General features: G+C 40.1%; 1 protein-coding gene across 1 annotated transcript; it reads left to right on the forward strand.

Annotated features, from left to right (window-relative positions):
• RAB39B (RAB39B, member RAS oncogene family) lies at nucleotides 1-6114 on the forward strand. The gene is made up of 2 exons (XM_008591073.1): nucleotides 1-359; nucleotides 3178-6114. Exons 1-2 carry the CDS (start codon nucleotides 145-147, stop codon nucleotides 3602-3604), a joined length of 642 nt encoding a protein of 213 aa, XP_008589295.1. The 5' UTR covers nucleotides 1-144; the 3' UTR covers nucleotides 3605-6114.
• Nucleotides 6115-12117: the final 6003 nt, after the last annotated feature.

Below are 12117 nucleotides of genomic sequence, written 5' to 3' on the forward strand. Positions count from 1 at the left end.
GGGCCTACCCCGCTGGGGGCTTCCAGGCCGGCGATGGGCTTTCGGCCCAGCTAGATCCGGGCTGAGCTGCGCTCCCTGAGGCCTCGGCGGGGTGCCCCTCCCGCCGCCCCAGGCCCGGGCCGAGGAGCCCTGCCGAGCCGCGCCATGGAGGCCATCTGGCTATACCAGTTCCGGCTCATTGTTATCGGGGATTCCACGGTGGGCAAGTCCTGCCTGATCCGCCGCTTCACCGAGGGCCGCTTTGCCCAGGTTTCGGACCCCACCGTGGGAGTGGATTTTTTCTCCCGCTTGGTGGAGATCGAGCCGGGAAAACGCATCAAGCTCCAGATCTGGGATACCGCGGGTCAAGAGAGGTTCAGGTGGGAGCGCAGCCCGGGCCCGTGAGCCGTGGGAGGGGCTTCGGGGCTTGCACAGCCCCTGGGGAGGCAGGATGTCCCGGTCCTCGTCGCGGTCTTCGGGGGCGACCCCGAGGGTCTGGGGGATTCTATTCAAGCCCACCGTCAGCTAGCTGGGAGTTCAGTGCAGGGGCAGAAGCGCCCTGGCGGGGAAGGCCGGCCAGGAGCGCGTATGACCTGCACCACAACTCCACCAACATGCCCCTAGTCAACTAGCTGAAACTGATCGCTGTAATTCATCAGCCTAAGTCCCTATTTTACATACTTCCAGAAATGTGCCCAGGTCATCCTAACATAACTATACATATAGATACATATAGATCCGTGTGTATTATGTTTTATGTCTACCTCTGTGTGTGTGTATATTACATACACAGATATAAATATATATATACACACACATACATACACACACGCACTAGGATATGTCCCAACATAAAGGAAATCGTCGGATACTGATGAATTAATCGATTCCTTCTTGCAACCAGCACACATTCGGCGATCACCTATTATGTGCCAGACACTGGACGTGTTTCTAGGAAACAGCACGAGGAAATTCACACAAGGGGGTGCCATGTAATGAGAACACACAGAGCCCCTTCCCTCATGGAACTTCTGTGCTAGCATAATAGGGGGAATAGATAATCAGCATTTACACAAAAGTGTCTTCTTCATATTGTTATGCCCACTCCTTACTGTAACGCCTGGCACATAATGAGTAATCGATGAATATATTTTTCTCTTACAACCCTTTGCTTTTCTTTTGTAGTATGCATTATTGGTAATTATATGTATGAACACAGAGGAAGGAAGGTTAATTGGAGAAGATGAGGCTACATGAGCATGATTGCCCAAGCAAAGGCAGGAAGCAGCCAGGGATAGGAAACAGCATGTATAAAAGACAGAAGTTACAGACAGCAGAGCATACACAGAAAACTTCGCAAAGAAAGATTTGAAATGAAGTCAGGTGGAGCATCAGGAACCATATCAAAAGGACTCAAAAACCCATGTTTATGATCATTTACTCATTTATCTATTGGACACTAATGAGCATAGAAGATACTGGTTAGGTCATTTAAGATGTGTAGGGAGAAGAGATAATTACAAACTTATCTCCAGCTCCCTATTTCCACAAACAATATTGTGGCAAATATCCTTGTACAGGTTACTTTGAAAAAATGCATTTCTCAAAAGTGAAGAAAGGTATCTTTTATATGTTTGTTAGAATTTCTTTCTGTATGAACAGCCTGTTCATATCCACTGTTTATAGTTACTAGGCAATATTGATTTGTAAGAACTTTTTACAGATTAAGAATATTAGTTTGGATCCCCATACCAGCCGGCCACCCTGAAAAAAAAAAAAAAAGGAAAATATTAACCCATTTCTGTCATACCTTTAAGATATGTTCCCAGTTTTTCATTTGTCTTTTCACTTTAAGTTGTTGTAGGGAAGATTTTAAGTTTTATGCATACTATGTCATGCTTAGAAAGGGCTTTGTCAGGTTTTTTTGTTAATACTCACAAACCATTAATGTAATAATGTATTCTAGAGTTTTGACAGGGATCTCCAGCTTGCCTATTGATTTCTTGAATCAAGCTTTTCACAAATCAAAACCTTTGTTCATGTCTAATTTTCTGGTACATCTACCAGTCTCCATGAATCTTCAAACATAAGGGAATTAAAAATGTTTTCAGACCCCAGGGCTGATTTGCCTGGTTCTGGAGACTTGGATTCATTTGCCATCATGTAGCCTGAACTGTTTGTGCCCTGGACAGTGTCTGCTCTGTTAACATTGGCTCATCTTAACTAAGCCTTAAGCTGTTGAGTGCTTCATTGTTTATCTTCTTCATCTAAGGAGACAGAAACCTAAAAATAGACACAGATCAAAAATCACCATCGTCTACAGCAAGTGATCGTAGACGTGTAAAAGTCTAACGCACTCGAAGCAAAATACCTTACTGTATATTTGTGACAAGAAGTTAAAATGTGAGTTTTCTTCTGTTTAAGTACAGGCAATATATAATAGGTTTTAGAAATATCCTAATTGCAATGATTTAAATAAATAATGTCATTTTAAGGGGAAACTTCAGCTATTTAGGCAGTTTTTTCCTAGCTGGTGGCTGCCGAGTCGGCACTTTGATGCTGAATCCTTCACTGTCCGGCTTTTTCCCGTTTCCACAGTTTTTTTTCCCCACAGAACAGACTGAGGACCCCCGTTAGAGGATGATGATGATTAATAACAGCAGTGGAAAGAGAACTATGGTAATGATCGATGGAAAAAGTAGAGTATATTGCAAAGTACCTATATACTTATAACTGTTTTCTGTTAACTATCATAAGTTCATTTTTATTTTTAAAAAATCCTGCTTCAACTGTTACCTTTTGCAATGAACTGTGCATGTCACAGAACACTTCAATACCCATTACTTCATCTTGCCTCCTGATAACCCTGTGACCTACGTGCCTATGTCTCTGTCAGTTACTCAGGTCTGGGGCTCAGAGAGTTGGTCGTGGTTCTGCACCAGGTCCCCCAGGGTCCCTTCTCAGTGCCGAACTGGGGAAATGCCTGAAAGCCTATGTCCGTGGGCTTTCATTTCTAGAAGACGTTATCTCCAAGTTTCGCCCAGTTGAAAACCCACATATTATTCTCATTGAATGGCATTTATATTCCCTTGTTTTAAAAAATCGCTTTCACTAAAAGAGTGCGTCAGCCACCAGGAAGCCTGGACTGCACTGAGTTGCGGGGCACGGTCTTGACTCTACTTCTCTCTTGTGTTTTAGATCCATCACTCGCGCCTACTACAGGAATTCAGTAGGTGGTCTTCTCTTATTTGACATTACCAACCGCAGGTCCTTCCAGAATGTCCATGAGTGGTTAGAAGAGACCAAAGTACACGTTCAGCCCTACCAAATTGTATTTGTTCTGGTGGGTCACAAGTGTGACCTGGATACACAGAGGCAAGTGACTCGCCATGAGGCCGAGAAACTGGCTGCTGCATATGGCATGAAGTACATTGAAACGTCAGCCCGAGATGCCATTAATGTGGAGAAAGCCTTCACAGACCTGACGAGAGACATTTATGAGCTGGTTAAAAGGGGCGAGATTACAATTCAGGAGGGCTGGGAAGGGGTGAAGAGTGGATTTGTACCAAATGTGGTTCACTCTTCCGAAGAGGTTGTCAAATCAGAGAGGAGATGTTTGTGCTAGTCCACCCTTTGATTTCCGAAACATGCTCTCCCACCCGAACTTAAAAGTGACTGAAACAAATATAATCCTCGTGTGACTGAAGAAAGCTCAACCTCCATTTGGATACCAAGTGAGCCTCCTTTCCACGGGGGCTCTGACAGGCTCGTGTGCACGTGAATGGGGAGCCTGGGTGCTGTGATCGAGGGACTGAATTGCTCACATGGGCCAGGCCAGGCACTGTTTTGTGGCCCATGCTGGACAGTGACCGCTCCATATGCCCCTCGTGGGCCACATGTTAAGGCCCCGGGGTTCGGGAAAACATACCTATAGACAGGACAATTGTTTCTTGGTATTTCAGCTCATTCATAGGTCATAAACATAAAGAAATATGTAAAGGGAAAAAAAAAGTGTCACATTGGGCCCTAACTAATTAAGACTATGAGACAAAGACTATGGAATCAACTTATTCAGTGGGAATAGCCTGTACCAAATGTGTGTCCTGGGTTTGGTTGAAAGGTACCTCTTATAGCTTCTAACGGCTCACCTGGAAAGTGAGGGGCATGAACCAGCTATTTGCGAAGGTCTGGTGTCTAGTAAAATGATTTGAATATCACATTTGAGAAAACGTCCACCCTTGTGGTAGAGTTACCAGCCATGTGAATGAAATTGTCCCATGCCAAGTATCATATTAGTAGAAGAAACACTGTAACCCAGATGCCATACCCTAGCTCCCCCTCGGATCTTCCCTGGGGTTTTACTGCATGGGTGGCTGCAATCTGGAAGTAAACAGCCTGCCTGCTGCTTCAGGCACCTGACAGTTCCAACACACGGATTGCCTCTGAAGAGAGCCCTGATGCAAATACTCGCTTGTCAATTGTGTACTGAGTACCTGCTCAACAGGAGTCTCTGTAACCCTCACAAATACGTTACAGTTACTTGAGCAACTTATTTGCTCATCATAACAGGCCTGTGAGGTTCTTGTCCCCATTTTACAGAATAGTAAACTAAGAGTCAGGAGACTCACTTGGCCAAGGTCAAGGACTCCTAACTTCTAGTTCTTTTCCTTGCATTATCTTGTTGTCAGATTAATAAATAATTATGAATTTATTTACTTTGGAAGAAATGTGACTGTAAATAAATGTTCTCTACATGTTAGGATATGTTTTCCTTATTGACTGTAACTCAGCTATAATCCTGATGGTACCTGGGAATGAATCAAAGGTAAAGCCCATTCAGGTATTATTGACAAGAGAGCTTTAAACAAGTGAATAATTGCACAACTGAAAACACATTAAAACTGTATGGGCTGTAAGTGTTCTTATCACTGAAACACAATGGACATTTTCTTGAAAGGAACCAAATACATCAATGGGAAGTGGTGTAGGGATAAAATACTCACACCACAATGACCTTGGCCACCTGTCTGCCAAATACCTACACTGGGTTCCCATCAATCCTAAAGAGTCAGCTCTTAATTCTCAGGTGAACAAACAGCAAATTGGAATGGCTGCCTTGAAGTTTCCATTATGTTCTTGAGAGGTGATGCTTTAAACTATTTTGGATTGTAGCCAGTTGAGCTAGGCAAAAGCCATACTTTTGACGGTAAAAACTATTATGATTAGAGTCAGGTTTATCATATCCATTATGATAGGAAAGCCTAAGAATGGAAAATGGCTTTGAGATATAGTACTGAACTTTAGTATGAATGTGACTGAATCTGAAAGTTTGGGAAGTTGCTTCCGCCAAAATAAAGAAGTGAAATAATGAAAATTATGGAAAACTGTTCTGCCCCCTGTGCCCCAAGCTGAATGAGCAAAACACCTTGGACCAATTTGCAACATCAACTGTAAGTGAACTGATCATCTCCATATCCATTTTACATGAGCTTGCTTGGGTCAGGTAACTAAATTGCCAGATTCATGGTTGTAAAAGACCGCAAATTGGGTTAACACAAAATTTTATCAACTACTATACTTAATTATATGTAGAAGATTCTGAAAGTAAGATTATCCAGTGGATAAATGAGAGCTGACTAGATTCTTGTCAGTTCAAATAAGGATAGAAACAAAACTTCTCTACAGTTTTCTTGACTAAAATACATTATGTGTATACTTTTCCCATTCCTGACATTTTTAAGGCAGGTTTAAAAATACTCAGCATAGATCCAGCAGAGGTGGCTGAGCTTAACTGCTTAAACAAGGTCTAGAAACTTTAAAAATCATTTTTGTAGAATTCAGTGCTGTTGTCACTGAAATAAGTGGGTTTTAGAAAATGTGTGATGAAATCAGGTGTTCATATAATACTAAGGATGAAGCTTTAGAAGCTATTTTACTACATAGGTGAAGAAAAGATAACTTGTAACAAAGACCATAAGTGCATGTTGGATTAGATTGTCTCATATGCCAGAATAAAATGTACTGTATACTTTTTCTTCACTTTGTTGTGCACTGTAGTGAAATGTGAAAAATGCTTTATTTAGCTGTATGTGAATGAAAATATGCTTGTATTTAGTAAAATGGTTGATTATGTGATCCAGGTGTGTGTTGTAGCTATTTCCAGAGTCTGTCACTACAGCCCAGCAACCGCTACCAAGGATGTCAGTAAGATGTGACATATACTATGCACGGCTGTATTCACCAGTATCTCAAAGCCAGAGACAGAATATGATTTCTGGAAGTTATATGACCATCATATTGAAAGTCACAGAGACCTCACTACTTCCTGGCCACTTTGGGAAAAGTTAGTTGTGTCAAGCCTAAATCTTCATCACTGCAATTTTTAGTCAAGGATCTCAATTCTGTCACCAGGTCGTTGATTACAACTATTGTCTTCCTCAGAGAGTCTTCTTTTCTCCAGACTAAATTGCCTCAGTATTTTCCAATCCTACGCTGGTGAGCTTTTTGTATCGGGCTCACTTGGAGTGAGGGGCCCAGGTTGGAACACAATAGTTCAGCACACTTCTCAGGGTTGATAGTTCAGCACACTTCTCAGGGTTGATAGTACATATTTGGGAGAGAATAAAGAAGGGAAAGATGTTTAATTCTGAGTCTGGGCATGGGTAGGCTAAGTTCCACACGGCTTTATCACTTTTATAGCAATGAGTGAATGGAAGGAAGGGAGGAAGGAAAGAAGAAAGGAAACAAGCGACGTGACAGCATTGGGTGTGGTTTATCATTCAATTCTCCTTCAAATGCTCCCCAGGGCTTCATCATGTTTTCCTCATTCCTATGGGTTCCCTTGGTGACTTCCTTCAGTCCCGCGGCTGTAAATCCCATCTATAAGCCACTGAGTCCTGAACTTATATCTGTTTTGTTTGTCTCTTTTCCATAGACTGCAGACCCTCATAACCAACTGCCTACCTGACATCTCCGTTTTAATGTCCTATCAGGCATCACAGATTTAACATGTCCCGAATCAGGCTCCTCGTCTACTTCCCAAATCTGTTCCTCCCACAGCCTTCCCTTCCTCAGTAAATGGCAACTTTGTCTTTCATGTACTCTTGTCAAAAACCTTGGAGTCACCCTTGACTCCTTTCTTTCACAGTCTACATCCGATCTATCTGGAAATTATGCTGGCTCTACCTTAAAAATATAACCAGAATCTGACAGCTTTTTACCATTTTCACTGCTCACACGCTGGTGCTGGCCACTAGCACTTGCCTGGTAATGTTGTCATAGCTGCCGATCTCGTCCCCTGCCAGAGGGAGCCTGATAAAAACTAGTTATAAGCAATCATCTACTCATCATTCTCCAATGGTTATCCATTTCACTCAGCTTAAAACCCAAAGTCCTTCCAATGGCCTTCAGAAGAACCCTTCAAAATGAATTCCATCACTCTGGAACCTCATTTCTTACTGCTGACCCCTTGTTCATTTTACTCCAGCTACACAGGTTCCCTTCCTGTCCTTCAAACACAACAAGCACATTCCCACCTCAGGGAATTTGTACTTGCTCTTCCCTCTGTCCAGAATTTTCTTTTCTGAGATATTTGCATGGATTTCTCCCTCACTTCCATCAAGTTCTGGAGCCAGCCGCTTCCAAGATCTGCAAGCAGCTTCCTGATCTTAGGGAAGACAGGGCCCCATAAGTCCTTACTGAAAGCTCAACCCGGGGTTTTACTCTTTAGTCTTCTTTGAAGAACAACAAAGTTTAGGGTGTACCAAAAAAGGAAGGGGTGGACAGTAGTATCACAGTGCAGCAGTGGGTTCACAAAGATAGAACTAAAATGCGTTTCTAGAATTGGAAGAAGCAGGAAGTCATGAGTGGCCTTTCATCAGCACAGTGTTGGTGAAATGATTTCTGCCTACACCAAGGCTCCCAGGAAGCGGGTGCTCTCAGTTCTGTCAGACGCCCAATCCTTTTCTTGCTCTCCATCCTGTCCTCTCCCTAGACAATCTTACTCCCATATCTTTAGTTCAGTCTTTGCATTTCTGGCTCCCAAACGAGAGACTACAGCCCACTCTTCTGAGCATTATACCAATTCAGCCAACTTGCCTACTAGACACAAATTCCTCAAATTCAACATATCCAATACAAAGTCAACATCTATTAAAATGCGCTCTATCCACCCCAGCCTTCTTCATCTCTATAAACATACCACCATCTACCTGCTTGCTGAAGGTACAAATTTGGGAGTTATCCTTGATTCCTCACTTCCTCTCACTTCTCATATTAAATCCATCATCAAGCACTGTGAACTCCATTTTTCCTTCATCTCCATTGCTATCACTTTTGTCTAAGCCACTATCAACTCTTACCTGAACTACTTCAATATCTTCCTAACTGGTCTCTTGCTCCCACCACAATGACACATTCTCAATATAACAGCCAGAGTGATCTTTTCACAACATAAATCAGATCAAGTCATTCCCCTGCTTCAAGCCCATGAGTAGTTTCTCATCACATTTAGAAAAAATCCAAAGAAACCTTCCATTTCTTAACATGGCTACAAGGCCCTGCCAGAACCTGGCCTCTGCCTACCTCTCCAACTAGGAGTTCAACAAAAGCAGGGATCTCATTCATCTTGTTCACCAGTATTTCTCCAACCTGTACCACATAGAATGTGCTTGTATAATCGGTAAGTACTTGAACGAATGATTATTTTCTTGCCCTACTTTAATTCAATGGCCTGACTCTTACTTCACTTCAGTAAAATACACACGTGTCCCTGTCCTGAAGAATTTCCAAATTTTATGCAGCCTCTGGAACTCTTCACTGATTACAAGCTCTGGTTGTCCACTCCGTCCCATGATCCCTGTTTTGAACTTCTTTAGGACCTTTAGTCAATCAACCACTACCCATTGCCAGTCTACCCCCTGACTTTATTTTCCTTCCCCTTTCTCCCAACTCTTGTAGTCAACTGCATTCAAACATCAGTTCCTAAAGAAAATGATTATTAAAAGTGTGGTCTATTTCCTTCTGGATTTTTTTATTTTACTTTTCAAAAGTTTGTTTACCATAGTGGTTAAGAGTATGGACTTTAAAGTAAGACAAACATGGGTTCAAATTCTGACTCTACCAGTTAATATACTCGTGAGTCAATCTCTCTGAGTACCAGCTTACACATGTATAAGTTTGAATAATAATAGTATTTAACTCCTAGGGTTGTGAGGATGAAGCGAGATAATCCATATATAGTACTTAGTACAGGCCCTGGCACTTGGTAAACATCACATAATAACTATACTCAGAAAATGTTAGGTATTATAATATGTTTGTACCTAAATGGATCTTTATCATAAACAGTATCATGTAACACATACTGTGCTGTTACCTCTTCACAAGCAGTGTATTTTCTATAAATACATGAGGGCAAGAGCTTGTCTGTTTTTGCCAACTATATCTCTACAGTCAATCAATGCCTGTACATATTTCTTGAACGTGATCAGGGGGTTCACATACTGAAAATTGCAGAGCAGAGATAGAAGAAAACTGGGTCCTTGCTGATGTCATTGAGCTACAGATTTAACTACCCTGGAGTCACCCTATATTAAGACTCTTTGTCACATGAGATAATAAATCCCGTTTTAATTAATACCATTTTTTCCACTTGTAGCTGAAAGTCTCCTAAGTGATACAATAGCATTTCACTGTATGAACATACAATAAGTTATTTAATCAATCCTCCTTAGATTTTGTGCAATTCTTTGCTGTTATAAAGCAATTCTACAATGCAAATACACCTCTGTGTATTTGATCAATTATGCCCTCAAGTCAAAATCCTAAAAGTGGAATCAAAGAATATACACACTTAAAATTTTTTGGTGTAATTGATCAGATTGCTCTTCAGAAACATTTCACTGAATGACCATAAAGAGCGTATGATCGTGTTTATACTGGGCATTATTGTCAATCTTTCAACTTTTCTAAATTTGAGAGATGAATACTGTATCAGTATTTTTAAATACGTATATCTTTGATTATTGGTTTTCTGTTACTTGAAGCTGAAAGTAGGCCTAAATAATAAAAGTGTGCTTTTTTTCTTATTTATTAGTAAAATCTCCTTATATACGGAAACTAGTTCTTTATTCATCATATGTGTTACAAATATTTTTTCAGGTTTTTCTGACTTTTTAAACTTTCTGGTGGTTGGTAATACAGAAGTCTCTAATATCTAGGTGACCAAATCTGTTGTGTACGAGAAACTGGAAAGAGTCTTTGTGTCAGAGTTTTGGGGACTGGGTGGTTGCAGAACAAAGTGTGAAGAAGACAATTTGTACCATGAACCTTACGTTACCTTTCTTGTACAGTATGTTGTCTTGTCTTAATGTTTTGTGGCGATAGTGGCAGGTTTAGATAGACCTTCTCCACCCGAAAACTAGAAAACTGTTATATTAGTCACTGGTGATAACAGAGTATCTGAAAGTGGTAATTTATGAAGAAACAAAATTTATCCAATCACCTCTTAAAGGCCCCACCTTTCAAATACAATATTGGGAATTAAGTTCCACATGAGCTTTGGAGGAGACAAACATTCAGACCATAGCAACTGTTTTCCTATAATGGATTTGGGTTTCCTTAGGCATCGACTTATGTATAGTATGTGGAAATAGGAATGACAACTATTTTATGTGAAGTAATAAGAGACCCTGGACTTCCCAGGTATCGAAACTATAATAAATAAATTTCATTTCTTAAATTACCCAGTTTCAGGTATTCTATTATCAGTGGGAGAAAACTGACCAATACAACAGTTTTCTAGTTCGGGAGCTGGGAAGGCCTATCCAAATGGCTATTTGTCCCAGCACTATCCGTAGATATATTTTGTCCCTTCAAAATTATCTTCACTATTGTCATGCAGTTATATTAGTTAGAACTTGAGAATAAATGTCTCAAGTTCCCCCTGAGGTAGGGTTGTGATTTTGATTGAAATTGTATTAATTTACTGTCACTCACATATGGCAGGAATGAGCATCTTTACAATATTTACCCAAGAATATGTCATTTCATTATTTTAGTTCTCCATTGATGCCTATCAGTAACTTTTTATCATTCTTTTATTAGTTTAGCCATTTTGTTTATTCCCAGATATTTTATAACTTCTGCTATTATTTGAATGGGCTCTTTTTCTCATTACACGTTCTAACTGTCATGGCTAGTGTATAGGAAATCTGTAGATTTGTTTATATTTATATCTTGTAACCAGACACCTTACGAAACTCTCTTATTACTTCAAATAATTTCCAGTTGATCTCTTCTGCTTTCCAGGTAGACGCTACAATCTACAAATAATGATAATGTTTTTTCTTCCTTTCTAATATGTATGCTTCATTTCCGTTTCTTGTCTTTTTACACTGGCTAGAACTTGGAGTAAATGGTGAATAATAGCATTTCAACTTTATCTTTATAAAGCTATGTGATTTTTCACTGCATTACTATTTTACTAAGTGCTTTTAGAAAAAAAAAATGTATGTTGTTTTTCAAATATCTTTCTGGTAACCCATTGAGAAAATCAAATGGTTTTCTTCCCTTAACCTGTTAATGTAATTAATTATATTAGTAAATCCGTTTATGTTTAAAATTTATTTACATTCTTAAAATAAACTCTACTTGCTTGTGGTGTATTTTTAAAATACTGCTTGACTTAATTTACTAATATTTTATTTAGGATCTTTGCATTTATATGTATGTTTGAGATTGGTTTATAACAGGATTTGCAGAAATGTATTCCATTGGGGATTAAGAGGAGTCTGAGGGTGAGGGGCATCTATGGTCAAGTAAATTTGGAAAATTGTGGATTAAACAAAGCAAAACAGTATTCTGTAGGACTACACTATTACATATTGGAGTCTCCATTGGGAGGCAATTTATACAGCATCTCCTCAACTTATAAGACACAATAACCGTTATTTTCTTGAAGATTTGATAGAATTTACTCATAAGAGCTTTGGGGTTCGGCATTCCTTTTGTGTGTGTGGAAAGGGGTGTAGATCTTTCACAATTTTTTCCATTTGGTTTATGGTTATGGTTAGTTCAGTTTTCAACCATTAAATGGACTGTTTTGTTCTTCATGTATATTCATTGCCCTTCCCTGGA

This window comes from Galeopterus variegatus, unplaced genomic scaffold (genome assembly GCF_000696425.1).
Source record: "Galeopterus variegatus unplaced genomic scaffold, G_variegatus-3.0.2 Scaffold6608, whole genome shotgun sequence".
Classification (NCBI taxonomy): domain Eukaryota; kingdom Metazoa; phylum Chordata; class Mammalia; order Dermoptera; family Cynocephalidae; genus Galeopterus; species Galeopterus variegatus.

What these genes read in the sequence shown, in the direction of transcription:
- RAB39B (XM_008591073.1), top strand. Translation starts at nt 145, where the DNA reads ATGGAGGCCATCTGGCTATACCAGTTCCGGCTCATTGTTATCGGGGAT. An exon ending in GCGGGTCAAGAGAGGTTCAG is followed by an intron (nt 360 to 3,177) that starts GTGGGAGCGCAG and finishes CTTGTGTTTTAG; the next exon opens with ATCCATCACTCGCGCCTACT.